The sequence below is a fragment of the Otolemur garnettii genome, unplaced genomic scaffold, assembly GCF_000181295.1.
Source record: "Otolemur garnettii isolate 467f Iridium unplaced genomic scaffold, OtoGar3 scaffold00021, whole genome shotgun sequence".
NCBI classification, from domain to species: domain Eukaryota; kingdom Metazoa; phylum Chordata; class Mammalia; order Primates; family Galagidae; genus Otolemur; species Otolemur garnettii.
Genome location: NW_003852416.1, coordinates 22,617,572 through 22,642,075, shown reverse-complemented (window position 1 = coordinate 22,642,075; position 24,504 = coordinate 22,617,572). Strand labels below are relative to the sequence as shown.

The 24,504-nt window shown below is 50.4% G+C and overlaps 1 protein-coding gene across 2 annotated transcripts in view; it reads right to left on the bottom strand.

Annotated features, from left to right (window-relative positions):
* Positions 1-364: 364 nt before the first annotated feature.
* The window catches only part of CRTAC1 (cartilage acidic protein 1), a 217,775-nt gene continuing 193,635 nt past the window's right edge, over positions 365-24,504 (bottom strand). The window contains exons 12-15 of one of the 2 annotated variants that reach the window (XM_023511671.1): positions 18,001-18,146; positions 16,365-16,407; positions 14,027-14,170; positions 365-531 (exon numbers count right to left, since the gene is read on the bottom strand). In XM_023511671.1, coding sequence (XP_023367439.1) covers positions 365-531; positions 14,027-14,170; positions 16,365-16,407; positions 18,001-18,146 — 500 coding nt within the window. Of the gene's footprint in view, positions 532-13,441; positions 13,617-14,026; positions 14,171-16,364; positions 16,408-18,000; positions 18,147-24,504 lie in introns of those variants that run through there. The other variant, XM_003787285.1, reaches the window with a different exon arrangement.

The window sequence follows — 24,504 nt, the reverse complement described above, 5'->3', positions numbered from 1 at the left end:
GAACCTGCCACCTCCAGCATATGGGGCCAGGGCCCTACTCCTTTGAGCCATAGGTGCCGCCCAAGAGATGTACTTCTCTGAGCATGTTGTGTCCCAAGATGTGGTCTTTAGACCCACTAGAATGTAAGCTCCGTGAGGGCAGGGACTTCATCCCATGTGGTGATGTCCGTGCACCCAGTACAGTGCCTGGCCCTACAAGTCTCCATAACTGCTAGCTGAGTAATGTGCACAGATAAGTTTGGGGGGCCCTGGGGTGTCCAGTTCCCAGGCCACCAGAGCCCTACTGTCTAGGAAACAGCCCAGCCCAGCTTCCCACTCCCCTGCTGGCCTCCACCCATAGGTTCATGTCTGGTCTGACCCCTGCTCAGCAGTTGGGCGACTCGCAGCTCTCCTTGACCGATGACCCCAGATTGAGATCTCCATCTACGAGGACCGGTGCAGCAGTGGCAGCTCCAGCAGCGGCAGCAGCAGTGGCAGTGGCAGCAGTGGTGGGGGTGGTGGGGCTGGGGCCCGGTGACTGGCCGAGAGTCCCTGCAGGGAGGTGTATGGCCGGAGTGAGGGCCTTGCAGACCTGCGGCGGCTGCGCTACCAGAGCACCCGCTTCTGAGTCATTCTCTGGGCCCACCCTGCTGCCCGGGGTGGGAGGGAGGGTGACTGGCCTAGTGTTTCCTATAGGCCATCAACCTGTGTCCCCTGCCCCCCACCCCCTGGCAAGATCAGCCTACTTCCTAACCTTCCTCAGTAGGGCTGGTCTGAGCCACACAGAGCCAGACCTTCCTAGGGAAGGTGGGATATGGAGAACACACTCCAGACAGCCCCTCTACTTCCTCAGCCCCTCTCCCAATACTCACCCCAAGGGGGTCCCAGGTCTGTCACACAGAGAATTCTCAGCCTGCATGATTCCTTGTCCCAGCCCACGTCCACCTGGATTCTCTCCCTTCTGTCTCTGTTCCCCATGGCTGTCTCCCAGTGTCTGTGCATTCTGGTGCCATGCAGGGCCCCTGCCTGTCTGTGATCCTGCCTCTGCTGAATTTGAGGTCTGGGGAGATGGGTGCTGTGCTAGGGAGCTGTTCAGCCCAATCCTCACCACTTCTAGACCCGTGGTTTTCCTGTTCTGCACCCAGAGCTAGAAGTCATCTCAGCCTTGCCAAGAAGTGTCCAACTCTGAGACTCTGCAGGCCACCTGGCACTGGCTGTGGAGTACATGCCTGGAGATTATACAGGGTCTAGAGAAGCTGTTGGTGGAGAGGCGTAGCCTTGGGGGTTTGACTTTCCTGAGCAGGAGCCAGTTTCCTGAATTAGAATCTGTGTGTATGTGAGGATGTGTGTGCACATGTGGATGTATGTGTGAGTATACTGTGTGCATGAATGTGGGTGCATTTGTGAGCACATCTGTGTGAGTGCATGACAGCCCATGTGAGTGTATGTGTGTGTGCATGTGAGTGCATGTATGTGTCTGTGTGTATAAGAGCACCTGTGTTCCCCTTGGCTACTAGGCCAATGACTGTCCCTCTGGATCCTGCCTTGTCTTTGCTACATGATGGCCTGTGGCTTTTTCCCTGCATAGGTCCAGCCTAGCCCCCTGTAAAGAAATGTCCTAAAGTTCCTTGCCCCTTGCCTGGGGCTGCCAGCTTGGCTCTTGTTCCTGGGGTCTCCCCCACCTGCTGACTCTACTGTTTGCATTCTAGCAGAAGAGAAGCAGGGGGTCTAGGAGAACAGAGCCAGCCTTCAGTGGCCTTTGGTGGCCTTCAGGGCTCCTCTCCTAGACCCCTGTGACAAGGCAAAGGGGCCACAGACCTTGCATATTCAGCCTGCCTGGGCTCTGTGGCTCTGTAAGGCTGTGTAGGTGAGGCTGGACATTCAAAGGAGCTGGTGACCTGCAGAAGCAAAGGCAAACCTTGCCAGGGAAGAGGGGAAGTCCAGCCGGTGATGCTGTGGCTCCCATGGCCCAGGGGAGCTGGGGGCGAGGCAGCAGCTCTGGGCCTGGTGCCCTGAAGACGGACAGAAAGGGCTCCCTACCTCAGTCTGCAGGAGGTGCTAGCAGTGGATATGCAAGACCAGCCACTGCAGGTAGCTTTCTGGAACCAAAGAGGGCCCTGGTTTCTACTGGATGTGGGAGCAGTGTGTGGGAAGCAGAGCCTATCCAGAGAGCTGCAATGGGCTGGCCCAGTCTCTGAGACCTCAGGAAGTCCTGAGTCCAAGTGAATCCTGGTTCAAGGATCCCCTGGAGAGCCACCGGCCCCTGGCCATGGCCTGTGCCAATTGTGTGGCTGGCAATTGTGTCTGACCTGTGCACCTCCCATGAGAGGCCTGGGCACAGGTGATGCCTTTTATTATTTCTTTTTCCAATAAAAAAACCTCCCAGCCTGAGGCTTTATGCTGCTTTCTCTGCCCCATGGTGATGGGGCCCAGCTCTGTGCCACAAGATCATGTGAAAGGACACTCTGCTGCCTGAGCTGGATCTGTCATAGGGGCCAGGATCGACCCTGTCTTCCTGGAGTTTAGCATCCTCTGGTGAGGCAGACACCCCAGTGCCTCTAATCTGTAATCTTTGGGGCTTTTATTGCCCTGGGTAGTGGAGCAGGTTGGCCTGACAGCCAGGCCAGATACTTTGCTAAAACAAATATGCTAGAGCTGGGAGGGGATTTAAAAATCATCTGAGTTCTATTGGGGATAAGAGATGGAAGCCCAGAGAGGGTGAGTGAATTGCCCCAGGTCAGACAGCTAGTTGATGACAGTGCCCAAGCTTATAACTGAGGTCCCTTCTGACATGGGGATGGCATTCAGCTGGGCAGTTGCCTGAGACTGCTGGGAGGCAGGAGGCACACACTCAGGTCTGGGGCCAATGGTCTGTTCCCAGGGAAGGGTCTCACCAGAATGTGGGGACAATGGCTTCAGCTTCTGGGGTGAGGGCTGGGGTCCCCTCTGTGTGGTATAAATGGGTTTCTGGGTGGCTTTTGTACTGTGCTCACTGCCCCAAGGGGCAGCCTGGTGCCTGTCTGAGCCATGGGCAGCTGGACTCACTACTTCTGCTCAACCTGGGCTATGTGTGCATTGTCACAAGCAAGGTCGTTCTCTAATGTGGGCAGGTTCACTCTGTTTTGGGATAGGAAGTTTGTTCTATCCTGAGGCCAAACATGAACCTGAGCCCAGCTGTCCTGGAGAGGAGGTCCTGGGGAGGGGTGAGGATTTATCAAACTGGTAAAACCAACTATGAGTGTTTTTCTGGCTGAGAGACAGTAGCCCCTCCACTTTAAAATAGTTGTGGTGATCACCACCATCAATGATAGTAGCTTTATTTATTTAGTACTTCCTATGTGCCAGGCACTAGGCTAAGTCTACATAATTCAGCATTGAATCCTCACAACAACCTCTATGGTGTGGACTATTATTCCCATTTTACAGAGGAAACTGAGGATCAAAGAAGTTAAGTAGCTTGCCCAGAGTTAGACAACTAGGAGGTGGTAGAGTTTGGCTTTGAATCTGACCCAAACTGCTGAGAAGAAGATAGATCTAGCTTTGGAGGTGGGCTCAGCTACTTTGGGTTAGGATCTGACTCCCAGGGAAGGGCTTGGAGCTGTCCCTGCACCCCGAGGCAAGGCTGTCACCTTCATGCACAGGGCTCCACAGGAGAGTGGGTGGGCTGTGCTCATGGGCGTGTGGTGAGGGGCTGTGAGGGACCTGACTCACTGTGGGCCAGGTGAGCTGTGGCTTCTTTCTGCCACTTTGGTCATGGGGGAAGTGGCCTCTGAGTTTGGTCATAGCCATGATACTGTGTCTCCTTTGCCACCCAAAGACAGGCTCCATAAGCACCCAGGAAGCACAGGAACCTTGCTCCTGCCTCAGCCAGGCTCTCCCCCAGGTCCCATGCGAAAGCTTCAGCCACCTGGGCATGCCCCAGGCAGCCCCTCCCTCTCCCCACCGCCAATGCCAGCCCTCTGCCTTTGGCCACAGGCTGGGTATGTATGAAACCACAAGATTTATAGAAGCTCAGGCTGCCCCTGAGAGGAGGAGCCATGCACTGCACCTGGGAATCAAAAGTGGCCCAGGAGGTGGGAAGAACTCACTGGCTGTTGTGAAACTTCACCCGCAACCCCCAAGCTGGCAACTGCTGCCACCTGTGAGATTTTCTCTAGGTGCAGGGCAAAGGAGGAATCCAGTGCCGGCGACTCTTCTTCCTATGGCCAGTCTCTGTTTGCGCCACTAACCTGGGAAACCCCATGTCCTTCTCCAAGGATTCCCAGTGAGGTGGGGCCCAGGAGCAGGCAGCCCCCTGGCTTTGGCTTTACTACGCATCCAAGGATGAGGCAAAGCAGATCCCACTCCAAGTCAGACCCTAATTTTAGCTCTGGCTTCATGACAGAAAAAAACAAAACAAAACAAAAAAACAAACAAAAAAAACCTCCTGGTGCCAGCCTGAGCTGTTTTAAGATTTTCTTAGGCACCATCAACCTTCTCTTTTGGAGACCCAACCACACCGGATCACACATTTTCATACACAAGTAAATATTATATGCACACAGGGTGGAGACTCTTGGAATCTCAGTGTCCTTCGCTATAAAACAGGGATCCTGAGGTTTCAACTTGGTCTTTAATTGATGGCACCTGGCAGGATAAAAATCACCAATGCCTAAGTCCAACCCCAGAGATTCTAATTTAGTTGTTCTGGGGCATAGCCTGGGTATCAGGATTTAAAACATTTTCCTTGGTGGTTTCAACGTGAAGGTGAGTTGAGAATCCCTGGCTTCAACAATACCTACAGTTTATGAGCCTTTTATAGTCCTCTGAAAATGTCTGAGATCTGAATAAAGAATTTGCTGGCTCCACAGAGGCAGCCAGATGCAACTTGAGTATGAACTGTTTGATTCCACTTAGAACAACCTTTGGTGTCAGAAGTCAGGACTGCAACTGCCCTGGATGGGGGCAGTGAGAGGAGAGGGACTGAGGAGCTTCTGGAAGCTCAGGACATCCTGCTGAGCAGACTTCCAGTGACACAGGTACTCACTTTGTGAAGATTCGTGGAGCTGTATACTTTCCTGTGTAGTTTTCTGTACCTGTGATATATTTCAATAACATTTGCCAAAAAAGTTTATTGGCTCTAAAATAGGAAAACAAAGTACAGAATTGAAATTGATGTTTCACTAAATATCTACAGATATGACATATTATGTCAAACGGACAACTATGTGACTCTGTGTCCATATAATATTTACTGTGGCTATGTATGAAAATGTGTGATCCGGTGAGGGTGGGTCTCCAAAAGAGAAGGTTGATGGTGCCTAAGAAAATCTTAAAACAGCCCAGGTTGGCACCAGGAGTTTTTAAACTTGATACCTGCAATGGTACCTTTGTCTGGGGGAAGAGAGTCCATAGTTTTCAGTGGGTTCTCAAAGGGTTGTGCAACGCTCTCTCTAAAAGGTTACAAACCCCTGGCTTTGAGGAGTCAGTGAGAAAGAGGACGAGAACGTGCTTTGCACAAAGCAGTTTAGTTCCTTCCTGTCAGAACTCAGCCTTCAGGGGTTTCCATATGACCTCTCTTGGGAGGACCTCTTTTAGGAGGACTCATTGTCCTGGAAGGTCGAGGACATTGGGCACCGAGCTCATGGCTCTTCTTCCCAGATGCTGTCCAAAGGGCCTGTCATTTCAGCCCTTGCAGGATGGCAGGATTTAGTGTGTGGTGCCCGGAGCTACACAGGGGCCTGCATTTGGAATCAGGGGTGGGGGAGTCAGAGGGCTGCAGCTGCCAGGGATCCCCAGTAATTCACTTAACTCTCCTGAGTCTCAGTTTCATCATTTGCAAAATGCAGGAGTGACACCAGGACCTTATTGTACAATGGCCTCACGATATAGATTTATAGCAGGTTCTAGATTCTTGCAGAGAATAAACAGATATTTAACTAAGGGTTCCCTGATTCCCTAGTAAATGCCAAGAACGTTCATGTACATTATTATTCCACTTCGTTCTCTTGCACTCTGCTGGGTGTTTGTATTTGAATCTTATTTTACAGATGAGGAGACTGACGTTCTGGGTGGTTAGGCAACTTGACAGGGGCCCACAGCTAGTAAATGTCAGAAGAGAGATTTGAACCTACATCACTGACTTTCACTCTGCCACACTGTGACACAGTCAGATGAGACTCTGCTCTCCCTGGATCGACCCATAAAGATGGATTCCAAATGCAGAGAGAAGCACTTGGGCAAATGCAGACTCAGAAAAATTAGCTTTGTGGGGGCATGAAGGTGCTAGTTATTTTGCAGTAATTCATATTATTGATTTCTGTAATGGAAAAGTGATTGGGGACCAGCCACCACCTGAGTGCAGTGCTGAGCGAGGCCCGGGGAAGGGGGAAATGTTACACACAACTTACAAGACCTCAACACGGTGACAATCCTTTCCCTGCTGTTCCCAATTGATTGGTAACACCTTGAGGGTGGGGGCTTGTCTCACTCATTTCTCACCCCCTCTCTCCCTGACTCACGTGCTTGTCACAGGGCCTCACTCTTGGCAAGTGAACAGACGATGCACCCATCACAGGCTGCCAGAAAGGGGCGAGTCTATACAGACAGACATGTGACCTGCAGACCCCTAGGACAATGTGCCAGCAGGAAGTAGTTTAGGCCAATCCTGTGGTCACCAATGACACAATTCCCCTGTATCTTATAACTCAATTAAGTGACCCTAGGCCATGCCCTACACTGGGAAGAGGCTCTCAGTAACGTTGCCCTGACCTTGTTATTTCGACTCTGTTCATGAGCTCTACCCATCTTGGGAGAAGAGGGGAGGAAGAGAGCTTGCATCCCACCCTGGTCAGCCCCTGCCAGGTGCTCTCTGAACACCACTGTTTTGAGGTGATTAAATCCTTCTGAGGCTGAGTGCTCTTTGTCTAGGAAGTCTGGGCCTGGGACCAGAGGGTGAACAGCTGGCTGGCTGGCTGGCTAAGTGGATAGATACAGAAAAGATGAGTGCAGGAAGATGACCGATGGGTCAGAGAGGACTGAGAGGCCTGCCTGGCTTGAGATGAATGCTCACAGACCCCGGGGAGGCAGGTGAATGAATGGGTACCGACCAGCCCTGGGCTCCCCGTGAAGATCTGAATATAGGCCAGAGCTCTTAAAAGGGAAGATGCCATCTCAATACAGTCACAAAATGAGTTCCACATCTGTAACTCTGAGTGATGGATGCATCTTGTTGGGAAGGATTCTTATAGGCCTAACATCACCCTGGTTAATGACTTAAGGATTGTTTATTGTAAAATCAGGCTCCACTAGAAGTGAAACCAGGAGGTCCAAGTGCCTGAACAGATTTTATGACAATCTCTGCATTTTGTCAATCCCGGAGCCACTCTGCGTGCTCTACAGGCCGTATCTCCATGAAACCTCACAGTGGCTCTGAGGGTTTTACCACTGCCTCCATTTTGTAGGTGAAGAAACTGAGACTCAGAGAGGAAATAGTTTGCTTAAGGCTGCCTCAGAGTGTATGGGGGGAGTTTCTGGGATTCACATCCTTCTAAGCCCAGAGTCTCAGGGTGAAGAGAAAATTTTAAGGATGATGGAAGGAAAGGAGGAGGGAGGGCTATAGGGTTTTTGCACTGGCTCTCCAAGAAAGAACATGGCATTTTGGCACATGTGAGATATCTTCTGTGGTAGGATGAGGCATTAAGACCTCCACTGACTGGGGGCCCTGACAGCCCCAGGCTTCCTTCTCCCTTTCTCCTCTCTGTGTCTACCTTTGAGGGCTGTAAACCTTGAGTCTGGGCACCTGAAACTTCAGAGAAAGTATATATTTGGTTCACCTTCTTTCCTTTTGTCTAATCTTGTCCCTCTGTTATGGTCCCTACAAGCATTTGGGGAACTTGGGAGTACTTATCTCTTTCCCCAGAAGCTCTGCACAGGCCTGGGGTGGAGAGAGGAAAGTTAGCTCTTAGATTTGGGGGGACTGGATTCATTAAATACTCCTGGGAGATAAGATCCTTCATGGCTTCTCTGCAGCGGATCTTGAAGAAGGAGCTACCTTCACAGGAATTGTTCTGGCCCCAGACTGCTTTCCTTGTGGCAGGCAGGCAAGGGGCATGAGGTTTGGGGTAGGGCTTTCTAGGAAGGATGACATTGAGTCTCCCTCTGCCCCTTGCCCTTATCCTCTGTGCTCCTGACACCTCTCTTCAGCTGAGCAGGTCCCTCTCTGAAGCTGGGACCTTCAATCAGATCTAGAATACTAGCTTCGCTCCAACTGCCCAGAGTGGCTTTTTGTTACTTGGTGGGGACATACCCTGACTTGGTCTTCATGTCAGCAAATGGGAAGAAAAGGCACTGTGCTCTTATTCCTGAAATTGTTCATACACTGGTGACTCTGGAATATCTGGAGCTTTCTGGAGAAGGGGGCTGGGAGTGGCTGGGGCAGAGTGGGCAAGGAGGAGGAGGATTCTTGGCTTGGTTGTGGACCTGGGTTTCCATATCTAAAAAAGATGGGGCAGGACCAGATGACTCCCACGGTGCCTTCAGGGTTTATGCTTCAGGATTCTGTGATTGCTGAAGGCTGAACCTCCAGGCCAGTTCACTAGTTCCCGTGACCTTTGCTCTGTGGAGCCTGGTCAGTCCCATGCCCACCTGCTCAGCTTCCGCTCCTTCATGATGGTTCTCCCTGGGCAGCACCGCGTGAGAACGGAGCTGAGCGCAGACAGCCTAGGCCCCAGGAAGACTGGCTCTGCCCTCTTGTGGCCATTTGCAGTCTTGCTGCCTCTTTCCTGCTCCTTTCAACTCCCAGGTGTCAGGGCAGGAGCAGGTTGTGATGGGAAGAACAGGAGCTTTGGCATTGAATAGGTCTGGAGCTCCATCTGAACTTTGTTTCTTGATAATAATAGTATCTCTAATTTATTGGGGGCTTACTCTGTTTTAGGCACCGCATCAAATTTAATACAGTAACTCTGAGGTTCCCATTTTACAGATGAGAAAGCTGAGATCACCCTGTCTACAATAAGTCTTTGCCCTGACCCATCCTATTTAAAATGGTATCCTGTTGACCTCTCTGCACTGTCATGCCACCTTGCCACTGCTCTCCTCCCAGCCCCATTGCACTTACCACCTTCTAGCATGAAGACACTACCGTAGACTTTACTCAGAATGTTTATTGTCCAGTGCCTGTGCCGTGTTGCGAGGGCAGGAATCTTTGCCAGTATTGCTCGTGTCTATCCTAAGCCACTATAACAACACTCAGCATACAGTGGGTGTCTAATCAATATATGTTTAGGGAACAGTGAGGAAATGACTTCCTTAGGTGTCAGTTACTGGGAGATTGCACAGCATGGGGCCTAAGAACCTAGGCTTTGGAGGGAGGCAGCTGTGGGTTTCAATGATAGTTTTGTAGCCAGCTGTGTGACCTTGCATAACGGATCATTTCTGAGCCTCAGTTTCTTTGGTAATAAAATAGACTAGTGACATTAACATTGTGGGATGGGTGTAGAGATTCATGGAGACACGTACGTAAGTTCTTGGCATATGGCAGGCATTGCATAAATGTTAGCTCCTTTCCCTGAGGATGTTTTTCTTCTCTTCTTGCTTCTCATTTCCCCCGCACTGGTCTACCCTTTGACCACTTTGCTGTTCTATAGCAGCTCCTTAAGAAGAGGAGCCGCTGCAGGAGGCGCTGGCATTACCTGCAGTGTTAACTGGCCCTGCTCCTTTGCCTTCCTCCTTCCTCTTTCCAGGATACGTTTGTTGCTAAGGAGACTCAGAATCAGCCCCCCGGTGGGTTCCTGACCTCTGTAGCTGGGGTTCTGGCCACACAGAGACTGATCTTGGGGAGAGAAAGGAGGGGAGGTACTCAGCTTGCTTCCTGGATTGAGAGTCTGGGTGGGGGTATCAGTCCAGAATATGCTGGGAAATAACCCAGCTAGCTCGCTGAGAAAATGAAGAGTTCATCCTCCTGTCTCTATGTGGCTCTTGGAGACTGAAGTAGAGTTCCTGCTTAGGCCAAGGTCCAGTGGCACTGGGTCTGGGTGTGATGCCCAGACCCTAGGAGGGGGCCATAGCAGCCAGAGTGACGCATAATCAAACTCTTGGCCCTCAGAATGGCACCTTCCCAGAGCAGGGCCAGCAACTGTGTAGACACGTGCAGAGGCCTTGTGGATGATTGCCATTCTGCCTGGCGAGGGGACCCTAACCACAAACATAGCCATCTCTTCTTGCAGGCTTGAACATGGTCTTGGGAGGACTGTCTCAGGTCACTGGCCCTCTGGGGACTCCATTTTTCCTTTCTCAACCCAGCCCTGGACTCTGGGTCGCATGAGAGTTTGGGACTTTTACATAAACCAGCCAGCCACCCCACACGAAGGGAGCAGTGGTGGTTGAGAGTACAGGCTGGAGCCAGGCTGGTGTGATCCAATCCTGCCCCTGTCTGTCCCAGCTGAGTGACCCCAGACAAACCACTCAGTTTATCTGTAAACTTGGGATAATTACAGCACTTTTGGGATTGTTGTGAGGATTAAACGAGTTGATTCCTGTGAAGAGTTTGGATCTGAACCAGACACACCAAGCCTATTAAATGTAAGCTATTGTCATTTTAAGGGATGCCTTCCTGTGAAGGCGGAATATTTGGGGGTAAAAATAAAAATGATGCTGTTATTATGATTATTATTTGGGTTTTTTTGAAAATGGCAACACTGGCCCACCTTCCTGCTCAGCTGGAGAGAGTTCTGGCTGCCTGGGTCAGCCCCCTACCAGCTCCTGCACGTCATAATCCTTCCTGGGGCCTGTTGTGTTGCTGGCCTACTCCTGAAGACTTTTACTGTTTTTCTTACAAGTCCAGCATAAGCCAAAAAAAGATATCAGGAGCCCAAGTGGGGCTAGAGGGCAGAGAAACAGACTTGATTGTGCTCAGGAGGGGAAGGCAAGGGTTTGAGCCTCCATGGGTCTCAGGGGAAGAGGAATTAGAGGAAAGAAGGGAGTGGGGATACTGAGCCTGGCTAGCTTGGGGATGGCCTCGCACCCTCATGCCTGTGACTGGTGTAACACAGACCTCAGAAAGCCTGGACTCCTGCCTGGCCCAAAGGTGAGGAATGGAGGGACTGTGCATCAGGAGGCTTTGGGGGACAGGTAATGTCCAGCTGGTCTCTGCCCACCTGTCCCCTATATCTTTCAGCCTCATGTTTCTTCCAGCACAAGCATCTTGGGGAAAGGGGACTTGACCTCCTTTGTGGGAGGAACCTAGTGCCTGCCATATAGGAGGCTGTCAAGAAATGCTTGCTGGATATATATGAATGAGTAAATGCAGAGCCCTAGCTTTCTGGAACAGCAACCCAAATATTCTGCTAGACTTTTCAGAAAGCCCCTTAGTGGGTCACTCCCACCCCATGCATGTGGCTCTACCAACTGGCTGAAAGGAAAGTAGCGTGGGGGCAGCAGACATGGTATCTTCCCTCACCATTGTATGCCTAGAGCCTAGCTCAGCACCTGGCTCATAGTAGATGCTCAACTAATACTAGTTGAATGAATGAACAAATGAATGAATCAAAGGGAAGCCTTCTTACCCAGGAGTCCAAATGCTGTAGTTGTGCTCTTAGCAGTTGGGTGTACTTGGAACTTCTATAACTCTAGCCACCCAGGAGGGTAAAACATATACACAGATACACCCTATTAGAGAAATCTCAATGTGCAAGGACTCATGGTTATCACTTAATAGGTATCTTTTGAAGTTTATAGTCACCATGAACTTCCTGAAGTCCTTGACAGGCTGTCTCATTAGTTGTTCTGTCCCTTCTTGTGCTGTTATGTATGGTCACTTAGTGGGCACTGTTATCTTGTCATTTGCCACTGTATTTGGAACCATTCCTCTGTAGGTTTGGGGTTTTACTTATCTCACAAGATCCACTTGTTCAATTTTTAAAAGGCAGCAACTTCCAGAATGGCTAGGGAATAGTCTAAATAGTGACGGAGCTGCCTATTACCCCTCCAACAAGATGGTATGGTGGGAACAGGCAGCTCTGGCTTGGGGACCAGCTGGCTCTGTGACCTTGGGCAGAGTGACCTGGATCATTTCATCTCCCTGAGCCTCATCTCTGGAGCCCTCTCAGATCTTTAATTCTATGTCAATATACAGAAATGGACGATTTTTAGAAGTGGAGCGATTTTTTTTAAGTTAGTATATGCTTTTCAGGGAAATTGTAGCTGTTTTCATTTTAAAACTTTTCATTTAAGCTCCTGTTCTGAGTCTAAAAACAGCGCTAGCTATAAGGAATTCATATTTTGTGATTTATTGGGAATATTATTTTGATATCAGAAAATGGTAGTTTTTCTGTTAAATATGTTTTTAAAACGCTTGCTGCATTCTTAAGTGTAATTTTATTATATCTTGGGGTGACTTTTTTCCCCATGAAGAATAGATCTATGTTTTATAATAAGCCTTTACTAGCGAGGCTGGTTGTGAGCACGTTCCGTGGCTTTACATCATCCCCAAAGGGCGCTCTGGCTACAGGAGCTTTCAGTTTTCGAAGCATATTTCAGAGGCCAAGGAGCAAGGTTCTTTCTAGAAATCAGAGTAGCCTGAGACTAGCTGTGCCTATGTCTGGCTACACATTGAGCAGTTCTACAAAGGAGAGGGCCCTTAGGAATATACCTGCTCAATTCCCATCTCATACAGATTAGGGAAATTGAGGCTCAGAGTGGACAAGTGATCTCTTCCAGGTAAAAAGCCCAGAGTACACCCTCCATGTCTGTCCCTCACTCATCTCACATCCCTCACCTGGTTCCAACCCTGGTCCCCAGTGTGAACACTGCTGCACACAGCCAGGCCACTGCTCCTGCCTGGGAGTGGTACTTTTCCTGTATCATGATTTGCTTTCCAAGGACCCCACGATGGAAGGGCTGCTGCTCAATTCAGCATTCCAACTAGCATCTCACTTGCCCCAGATAATTTTTTCCACCAGTTAGGTGCAAATATCTAGCACAGAGTTTATTGGTATAGTATCTCCAGAAAAGAGGCGGGAAGACTTAGCAAGTTCAAACTTTTAACATTGTTATCAAGAGTCCCACCAGACCACCCCTTCCCCTCCCATAATCGCCACCAACCCTAATAAGGCTTTCTCTAGCATAGGATGTCAGGGTGCACAGAGCAGAAACAGCAGGCACATGATACATTATCAAATAACTGAGCAAGCAGCCACTTGGGAGCCATCTTTGTTAGGGGCAAAATGAGAAGCTCATGAGACACTGGATGGAAGATTCAGGGATATCTTGATTCTTCTGAAGGAGTGAGGGAGGCTAGATGGGGCACTGTGGAGATTTTTCTATTTTCTTAGAAAACATGCAAAGAAAGGCTTTGCAAACAATTAAGGTTACACCAGTATCTCCCAAACTTCCCTTTTCAAAGATGGCCACCCTGCTGTCCATTCTGAGAGAGCGCAGCAGATTCTACTGGGCGTGGAGAGAGAGACAGGCAGCAGGAGAGAGATTTAGTTTTCCACAAAGGTTGTTAGTTTTTTTTTGCTTTTCCTTTATTGATAGGATTTAAAGTGCATATAACTGAAGGCAAAGTCCAAGTCCTAGAGAAAGATATGAGGCCTGAGAGAGAGGCTCAGAGATTCTAAAGGCAGCAGAAGAATACCCACCTAAAAAGGCCACTTGAGCTGCAAAAAGGATGGGGCAGGGAGATAGAAAATGGGAAAGAAAGAAAGGGGGTGGGGATGAGGTGGGGGTAAAGGAAGGAGTTTGGGAGGAAGAAGACAATTACCAGTTCAGAAATTCAGCCAGAGATGACTAGCAGGCACTAGTTTATATCCCAGCTACCAAAATATGGGCTGACTTCAAGGTAGGACTACTAATTTTTGGAAATGAAAGAAGAGTGATAGCCTCAGACAGGACACAGCACCCCGGGGCCCCTTGGGTGGTGGTGGCAGTGATGGGGATTCTCTAAGCCCCATTGGTGGTCTTCCCTGGAAACCCAGAGGGGTCTAAGGAGACTCTAGCCAGCCAGGAGAAGGCAGTGGCTGGAAGGCAGCTTTCCTCTGCTGCTGAACTGTGCCGGGGCCCCACTCACCCACACAGGCTGTGCCGTCCTCATTGGGCTCATAGCCCCGACTGCACTTCTTGTTGGTCCGGCACCTGTAGCTTCCGTAGGTGTTGACACACACGGGCTTGTCTCGTGGGCACACAAATGGGAACTGGATGCATTCATTGGTGTCTGAAAGGTGAGGGGAGCCACTCACCATGGAGGTGTGGGGTGGGGGGTCTTGCCTACCCTCCCCCTGTGTGGTCTTGGGCATGTCCTTCCTTTTGGGCCTTGGTTTCCTTACTTTAGTTCCTGGGCTGGATCCTCCCGTACTTGGCCTTTGCATAGTATGGGGTGTTTAGGGTTGTCCCACAATCCCTCCAAGTGATCTCTTCACACATGGATGAGTCTAAGCTTCGTATCTCCAGCCACAACCTCTCCCCTGAGCTCCATACTAGTGACTCCAATGGCCAGTGACCTACTGGGTGGTTCCACTTGGATGTCTCATGTGCACCTCAAATTCAGTATGCCCAGAATGGAACTCTGCCTTCCCCCTTGCCCTTAAACCTCTCCTACCCTCTGCTCCATCTTCTCTAGCTCAGTAAGTGCTGCCCCCATCCACTCAGCACTCAAGGAGAGAGCAGAGTGATGCTGACTCCTCTCTCTTCCTTATCCCTGTGTGCAGTTTCACAGTGGAGCCTGTCTGTTCTGCCTTCACTGTCCATCTCTGTCCATCTCTCATCGGCACCTCTTTCTCACTTCTCTGCCACCACCCTATTCCCAGCCGCCAAGGTCTCTTGCCTGGATTTCGGCAGTTGCCTCCTTATAGGCCTCCTGGCTTCTGCTCCTCCCTCCAATACAATCTGCAACTAAGCAGCCAGAGTGATCTTTTGAAAATGTGGCTCATGCCATGCTGCCTTGCTTAACTTCAAAGGGCACCAAGAGCAAAATCCTGATGCCTGCCCAGACACGGTGAGCCTCCTCCTCACCTCCAGGCACATGGGCCCCTTCCTGCTCTTTGGTCCACTGAGCCCTATTCTGCCTCCTGCTTCTTGCTCTTCCCTCAGTTCGTTCTGGGCCTGGGCCCTTCTTATGCTGCAGTGTCAGCTCAGAGACCCAGAAGCTCTCCTTGACCACTCTGTCCAGATGGTGTCTAGAGAGCACCTGGCCTAAAGGGCTCTGACACCACATCATCCGGCTGTGTGGCCATGTGAAGGCCCCTACAGGGGGCCACTCAGCCAGTACCCCAACACCTAGCACTCCTGGTGGACAGGAGGCCAGAAAGCCTGTTGGACAATGATGAAGGAGAGGGACTTGGCTGGTGACCTCAGGGGGTCTTTCACGTGTGCAGAGAAGACTCGAGCTTCTCTGTGTCTGCACTGTCTGTTTGGACTGGGGCCTGGGTGCAGACATGGAGCAGGGGGGGGAGTCCTATCTTCCTCAAACACCCTTAGCACCATGAGCTCTTCCTCACCTGCGGTCCTCTGCCCAGCACACTGTCTTCCTCTCTGCCTGTCGAGCCCCTTGTCCTCCCTCAGTTGCTGCTCCCTCTCTCTGGTCTAGGGTCCCTGCTTCGTGCTCCCACGCCCCTGCCCTCACCCATCTCAGCTCTGATCACGCTGTGTGGTCATGAGCTGTTTCCTGTGTCCCTCCATTGGCTATCAGCTCCCTGAGGACTGGGGTTGTGCCTGTCTTGTTTACTCTTTTATCTCAGCAACGAAGTCATTAGCCAGGCTGCAGAATGGATTTGAGAAGAAAGCTGCCCAAGGGTCCAAGGAAGGAAGAATCATTGGCCTGACCCCTCATCACTGGCTACTGGGATGGAAGGTGTTGAATTGAATGCCTTCTGGACACAGAACCTCTAATCTGTCCCTTCCCACTCCAGGCAGGTCCCCAGACCCTTCCAGAGCTGCCATCTGTAGCTGACTGCCTGTCCTCAGTACTGCACCAGGCTGCACACTCACTCCCTTCTGAACTGTGACCACACTCCACACCTGGCTTTGCCCAATGCTCCGACAATGCCTGCCCTTGCCTGCCAGCTCCTTTGCTTGCTGCCCTGCGCCAGAGTAAAGCACGGTACCCCAGCCACCACAGTCCAGGTGGCAATGTGTCTCCTCTTCACACACGTTTTCTCAGTATAAACGGCAGGGAAGCCCTGCCAGTCCCCAGAACTGCAGTGACTCAGCCTGTGGTCACTAATGTCACTCCATCCTTGGTGAGTCGTGTGGCAGTTGTCTTGGCATCTGGAGTCCCAGGGACAAGCAGCACTCTCTCCTCCCTGCCTTTCTGCCCCTTGCGTGCACCCTGGACTTTGCCAAGGATTAGGCTGACACTCCCCAGGGAGATCTGGCTTCTGCCCCATCTCTGGTGCCCGCAGGAAACTCACCCATGCAATGGCCGTTTTCCTGCTGGGAGAATCCTTGGCCGCACTGAAAGTTGGGCAGAAGCAGAGACACGAGTGAGTTGAGAAGCTCTCACCTCAGGTCCCCTCCTAATTTCGGCCAAAGAGCAGCTGTCACCCTAACCCTAGCATGAGGGGGAATCTAGCTCTGGCCTGGGGGATTCCCCACTCCAGGACCCCCAAGAATAGGAGACTGGAGGGAAGCCACAAAGGGATGCAGTTCAGACTCCTGCTCATGTCTCTGCTTGTGGGATCCATGTGCTAGAGCCGGGACACTTACCTGTCCTTCCTTAGCGTCACCCAGAGACTTGAGCCTGAGTCTGTCAGGGTAAAGTGTAGGAGGACTGGGAGATGCTCTGTGAGGGCCTGTTCACTGCACCCCATCCTCAGGGAGACCCTCCCCTTTCACAGGGGTGAGCACCTGCAAGCCATGTTTGTGTCCCACCTCCCTGGCCAGGGCTGGGCATGGGATGTCCACAGGGGTGGACATCCAGCAGGAGGCATGAAACAAAGGCTTGTGTCAAGAGTTTGAATTAGGCTTGGTGCCTGTAGCTCAGTGGTGAGGGCATCAGCCACATATACCAGGACCGGTGGGTTTGAACCTGGCCTGGGCCTGCTAAACAGCAATGACAACTACAACCAAAAAACAGCCGGGTGTTGTGGTGGGCACCTGTAGTCCCAGCTATAAGGGAGGCTGAGGCAAGAGAGTCACTTAAGCCCAAGAGTTTGAGGTTGCTGTGAGCTGTGACACCACAGCACTGTACCAAGGACGACATGATGAGACTTTGTCTAAAAAAAAAAAAGTTTGAATTAACTGTCACAGAGACAAAGAGTTGGGAGCTGGCTATTCCTGCTGGGGGCTCCACTCTGTCCACATGGGCAACGTCAACCATCTGTACTGACAAATGTGGGGGCAGGTGGGCGCTGCTGGGGCAGGGTAGCCCCCTCCTCCCAGATCCTGTGTGCTAATGACAAAGTCCTCATGCTCCTGGTGGAGGAAGGCCCTTAAGCCGCCTCAGTTCCTACTTGTCCTAAGCTTCCCCTTGGATTTTATGAGCCATCTTAGGACCTCTTATAAGCTCCATCCTTTATGTAACTTTGAGTGGGTTCCTGTTATTTGCAACCAAGTGAGCCCATCAGAGTTGGAAGGACACTCCAGAGATGGGTCTAGAGATGCTCCTCTAAGTGTCCTCAGAGGCCATGCTACCAAGTCTGCACCCCATCCTCAGGGCAACAGGAAGCCTCGTCAGAAACTCGGAAAGAAGCAGGAGGAGAGCAGGAGACCTGGATCAATGCTTAGCTCTGCTCACAGCTGGCTGCGAGCCTCAGTGGGGCTAGGTGGGTTACCTTTCTTGGCCTTTGTTTCCCTCCTCTGTAAAATGGGTACAAAATACCTGTCCTGCCAATATGCTAGGGTTTCTGTGAGAAGCAGAAGAGATGTGGGTGTGATAGTATTGTGGAAACTACAAATGGAGGAATCATTGTGAAGCCTTCCCTTTGCTCAGAAGACTCCATCATGCTAGAGGCTAAGTCTGCAGGTTCTTGGGAACCCAGCTTCAGCATGGGGGGTTATGAGTGGCGCCTGCTTTTCTGGCTCTGAGGCCCAAATGCCTGTGCCCACCTCCAGTGGTGTGGGGTCCTGAAGTCTGTCCTCATCCTGGGGGTAGGGGATCTCCAGCACCGAGTTCATCTCCCCACTGGCCACGTTCCGGCTCACCATCTTGCCATCTGGCCACGTCACCTCCACACTGCTGGCTTCATCCTTCCCTGCAGGACAGAAGGAGAGAGAGTCAGCAGCAGAAGAGAGCAAGAGGCTCTCAGCCAAAGCATCGGCATTAATGTATTCATCCATTTAATAAAAGATATTAATTGAACACTGTTCTAAGTGCTAGGGAAATGGGGAATGAGACAGATTTCACCTTCTTAGAGCAATGCTGTCCAATAGAACTCTTTGCAAGGATGGAAACGTTCTGTATCTGCTCTGTCCCATATGGGGAGCCACTACCACATGTGGCTGGGAGTAGTGGGATTGAAGAACTGAATTTTAAATTTTACTTAATTCTAATTAATTCACACTTAAATAGCACACATAGCTAGTGGCTACCACAGTGGACATTACACTCTAGCAGACAGGCCAAGTGGTATGAGGCTGCTTCTGGGAAGATGGTGAGGCCTGGTGGTGAGTGGGTTGACTTGGGAGTCTGGGGTTCAAATCTTGGCTCTTCCACTAACCTGGCATGTTGGAAAGAATATGGCAGGGTGAGGGTTTCTGGGAGACCTAGGGACAAATCCCAGCTCTGAGGCTGCTTGCTTTGTCATCCTATACATGCCTGTGGTATTTATAGTTACTAAGCTCTGCTAGGGGTGGGGCTGACTTTTGTCACTGGGGATGTCCCTGTTCTCACAGAGCTTCCACTCTAGTGGGGAGGCAAACAGAGGAACAGATAAGTCATGTCAGATATTGATAAGCTCTGCGAAGAGACCAAAGATAGGGCAATAGGCACAGAGGAATGTGGGGGTGGCCAGGGCCAGGACAGCCTCTTGGGGAGGAGGCACGTGAGCTGAGCCCTAGGAGCCAGGTTAGTATGCACCTGTAGTCCCTCCTCGTGGGGCTGAGGCAGGAGGTTTGCTTGAGCCCAGGAGTGCATGTGAGGTCAGCCTGGGCAACACAGTGAGATCCCTTTCTCTTAAAAACATAAACATTAAAAACACAACTTGGAAAAGATGTGGGGATAAGGAGCTGGCATGTGGCACACAGGAGAAAGGCCATGCTACATAGCTGAGATGTTTACCAAATATGTGAAACTCAGGGAATGGTCACAGTGAGCCCATTCACACACGTCCCTAAAGCAACATGTTCCAGCTTTGGCAGAAAGCAGTTTAAAAAGATCTGTCAGATGTTTAGGTACTGCCAGAGCCCGCCCAGCTCCCTGTGTAAGGAAACAGGCCTGGCACGTGGCAAGGGCGGGCTAAGGGTGATGGATGAGGGACTGGGCCCCACCTGCAGAGAAGAGGGCAGAGCCTGGCACCTGGGCACACCAGTGTAGGGCACACGGTCCTATGGGGGTCCTCAAATCCACATAGTCCCCCAAGCATCATTCCTGGCTGACTAAATAATACATCCCCCTGTGTATGCACTAGTGCATGTAGATACTGTCAGAAAACAAATTAAACTTAAAAGTGCTCTTGAATGTCTATTAGCTCTTAGCCATTCCTATCCACCAATGGATTTTGCAATGATAGCTCCTGTGGGGTGGAGGGTGCTCTACAAAATATTTTGATGTAAAAATATTTTATAAAGAAGGGGGTTGGAGGCCACATGCAGTGAGGAGAGTATGTGTAGAGATGCCTGTGACACAGGGATCCGGGGGCTTGGATGGCATCATAGAGAGCCAGGACGTCCATCGAGGCTTCCAGGGGAGGTGACACATGGCAGGGCCACACCGCCCAGCTTCCTGACCCTCCCTACGTTTAGCTCCCTCTGCCCCCTGGCCTGCAGAGAAGTCTCATTGGAACTTCCAGCCTTGCTGCTGCCCTGCTGTGAGTTAATGCGGGCAAAGACCACCGCCACCCTCTGAAAAAGTCTCAGGAGCAGCAGTCACTGTCCCTGTGGGCATGGCGGGGCTGCAGCGGGGGCCAGGCTTGGAGGGCAGAGACTTTACTCACAGGCCAGTCTCTTCCTACAGAGACCCTCTCCCTAGGGGCTCTGGGTCTTGCTGTATCAAGTGGCAATTGTTTCTCAGCAATCCCTAAACCTCCACTTCCTCAGTCCACAGTAATTCCTCCCGTGTGGGGCTGGGGGGTGAGAATGGGATTGGGAAGTTCCAACTACAGATTTTTATTTTCTGTTTTGAAGTAGAATCTTGAGGTGTAAGAGATTTGGGATTCTTAGGGTGTACAAGTGCCTAAATTAGGTGGCGATGTAAAAAGTAAACATTTTCTATTTCTGAAGAAAAGGAGACAAAGAAAAGCAACTGTTTCTCACCTAAGACAACAGAACAGTTACATGAATACATTTTCCAGCCTGACTGAAGTGCCACAAATAACTCAAAAGTCACTGCATATTCATAGATAAGCACTAATGTACATCTGGCACTTGCAGCACCTAGTTCTGAGGCCTGCTGCCTCTCTCCATCCAGACTCCAGGGGCTGGGGCTACGAGACAGTCTCCCTCCTCTGCTGCCGAGTATTGTGCTGACCTGGGCATCCTCTCTGGGCCTCAGTTTCTTCATTTGTAAGATGGGGTGCTGGCTGAGAGCCCTAGTGATCCCAGGAAGCACAGCCCTTCTTTCTGGAATATGAGCTCTGCACCGGGGAGCATTCATTACCCTCAGCACCCTGTCAGTCAGCGCTGGCTGGTGGACACTGGGTCTCCTGCAGTTCCCAGAGGCTTCCACTTGTCAGTGGTGACAGCGAACATTTACAAAGTGCCCCACACCAAACCAAATGCTTTACGGGGTTAACCCATTGAATCTTCACATCTCCAAGGGTAAGGTACTAGTTTTGTAATTTCTGTGTTGAGATGAGACAAGTAAGTCTTGGGGAGGTGAAGTGAATCACCCAAAGTTACCCAACTAAGGTCTGATCCAGAGTCCTTATCTGCTGTACCTATGTTATAATGCCCTCCCCACCCCTACGCGAGTGGCAAGCACTGCTCAGGGGTCTGGAATTCAGCAGAGAATGAGACAGACCCAGGCATCACTCTGGAGGAGAAGATTCCTGTGGGGCAATGAACACAAGTGGCTGGGCAAGGGCAGCAGTAGCATCAGTACCATTCGGTGAAGAGAGATGGGCCATTTCATTTGGGTGCTGCAGGAGGAATACGAGTCTATAAGGCAGAGAACGGAAGGCAGGAACATTCCAGACAAATGATATAGCATGGGCAAAGGTACAGAGGTGTGAAAGGGCCTGGTGTGTCTGAAGATCAGGGAGAAGTTCAAAGTGGCGGAAGTGGAGTGTGAGAATGTGTATTAGGTGACATGGGCAGGAGACGAGACTGGGGTGGGGGGGACTTCAGAGCCTATGCAGTGAGTGTTTTATCCTCATTCTCCTGATGTAGACATTGAGGTTTGACAAGGTGAAGTGACTTGCAGGTGTCTGGGCTAGGACTGGAACCCAGTCTCCTGTCCTCAGCTTGACCCCTCTGCTTCAGGCTGTCTGTGAGACATCTGAAGTCTTTACGAAGCTGTACAACCAAGGGGGCCCGGCTTCCAGACACCACGCAGCGGCAGCCTTCCAGCTGGCCAGTCTACCAGAGCTGTGTGCAGGGGAGGGGCACAGAGGAATGGCCCCCATTAACCACAGAAACATGAGGTCAGGAGCCACATCAAGTCACCTCTTGGCAGCCTTTGAAGGACAAAGATCAAACAGGCACACAGAATTGCGCTTTTCAGAAGAATTACAAGCAAAACAGATGGTGGGAATACAGTTGGTAGAATATTTTTGCACTTTAATAAAGCAATTTTTATGTGGGCCACTGAATTTTCCTTCCCTAAATGAGGACCAGCCGGCTGGGAGGCAGCTCTGAGTCACTTGCAAACAATTAGCACAGATGAAGGTGACCGTGGGGATGGGGCTGGGGGGGCATCGGTAATGCAGCCAGCTGCCTGAGCCATGACCCTAGTAGGGCTAGGGAGGCAAGTAGATTATTGGTGTTTTTGTTTCCTGGTTTGTAGTGAGCTGGCTCAGCCTGCTGCCAGCTAGAGTGGGGAGAGGTGTGTGGGGCCTACAGGGAAGGCAGAGTTCAGATCAAGAACAAATCCTGTGGCTTTGCAAGGTAGTAAGGACAGGCAGTCCAGTGGGCTCTCAACTAGGTACAGCGTATGTAACCCTAAGCATGGGGAGCAGACAGCCCAGAAGAAGCTCTTAAGCCCCCTTGATCCCACAGGAGCCCTACCCAGTGCCTCAAAATTGAGGAAGCAGGTCTGTTCTCCTGGCAGGGGAAGACTCTGGCCAGGGAAGGGACTCAGTGAGGCCCACAGCACACATCTTAAAATAGCAGAGGCACCCATGGGATAAGGGAGGGAGAACCTCAGGCCAGTCTTGGCTTTACCACTGATTTGCTGTGTGCACCTCAACTTCCTTATCTGCTCAATGGGAAGATAAAGAGGTTGATGGGTTGTTGGGCAACCAGGCGCCTGGATGAACGTTCTACCTATCATGCCATGGCCATCATCTTGGTGCTTGGTGGTGTCACTTGGGTCACCTGGTGACTGAGGGGATGTGGATGTCCAGTAAGAAAAGAAGCAGAGCGAAGGGCCTTGCCTGGCTGCTATGGGAGGTGGTGATTGCAGTGGTCAGAAGTCAGACCATGATGCCCAAGGAGGTGGGGTCCAAATCCAGCTCTCCCTATTTTCTGGAGTGATTTGGGACAAGTTACATGACCTCAGCCTCAGTTTCCTGGATGCGGGTCATGATTTATCGTGCTGTGGTTAGTATGCACCAGGCACCAGGCTAAGCGCTTTGTATAAGCCATAACTCGATGAGGCTACTGCCATTTTGCAAGAGAAGACTGTGTATGTAAAAGTCATCTTGTACCTTTCAAGCCAGCAGAGCAAATGGCTGGCTTCGGAGTGATAGACGCTGCAACCTCGGGCTGCCCCATCAGGATGAAATAGCCCGAGAATACAGTCACATAACCAGGCCCTGGGCCCTCTAAATATTTATTGCTTCTTTTTCAGACCACACATAAATATTATGTGTTCCCTATAAAAATCGGAGCGCACACACACACAAAACATATGGAAGAAAATAAAAATCACATACTCAAGGAGGCCTGGGTTTGAATCCCAGCTCTGTCATTTAAGTATCACGTGACTTTGGGCAGCAGGTTTCCTAATTGTTCTGATCCTCAGTTTTCCCATTTATAATGTGGGAATAATAATGCCCACCTCGCAAGTGAGCCACGAAGATTAAATGAAGTAATAAGAGTAAAGCGCTCTGCACTGTGTCTGGAACGAGTGAGAGTTACTATATTAATCCAGCCACTCAGACAGAATCATTGTTCTCACTTCTTGCATTTTTTTTTCAGTTCCTTTCTGCACATATGATGTGTGTATGATATTAACATATATTTATTAATTTGAGACCATCTTGCCTATTCTTTTTATATTAAAATTACATCACCTCGTGCAGTGCTAATGCACAGAGGTGTCTGATTTTGAACCTAACGATATTTGACTCAAACCATTGCATTTTAGTAAAGACATCTTGGCTCCTCTGGTGTCTTTCAATGTCTTTTTCCATTATTATAATCCCCCATCCTGTCAGAAACTTTTTAGACTTTTTTTTCCTAATTCTACCCCTCCTCCCGACACATTTCTTTAAAAATGTTTCATTTAGGCTCAGTGCCATAGCTCAGTGAGTGGGGCACTGGCCATATACACCAAGGCTGGTGGGTTTGAGCCTGGCCTGGGCCAGCTAAACAACAATGACAACTGCAACCAAAAAATAGCCAGGCGTTGTGCTGGGAGCCTGTAGTCCCAGCTACTTGGGAGGTTGAGACAAGAGAATCACTTGGGCCCAAGAATTTGAGGTTGCTGTGAGCTGGGATGCCATGGGTACTCTACCGAGAGTGACATAGTGAAACTGTCTCAAAAAAAAAAATGTTTTATTTAGAAATAATTATAGATTCACAGGAAGTTGTGGAGATGGTGCAGAGAAGTCCTGTATACCTTTCACCCAGTTCCCCCAATGGCCAGAGCTCACATAACTACAGTCCATATCAAAACCAGGGATCTGACACTGCTACAGGGGGTCGAGAGTTCTACATCATCCCATCACATGTGTAGATTCATGTAACCACCACAACCAAGGACACATCTCATCACATGTGGTGATTTCTGTCTCATCGTCACAAAGATCCCCTCAAACTGTCCCTTTAAAGTCACACCCATCCCTCTCCTTCCCATCATTCCTAACCCCTGGCAACCACCAATCTATTCTCCACTTCTATAACTTTGTTAAAGCATGTTTTATAAACAGAATCCTATAGCATGTGACCTTTGGAGATGAGCCCTGGAGACCCATCCAAGTTGTTTCATGTATCCATAGTTTATTCCTCTTACTGCCGAGTAATATTCCACGGCACAGATGTACCACAGTTTGTTGAACCATTAACCTACTG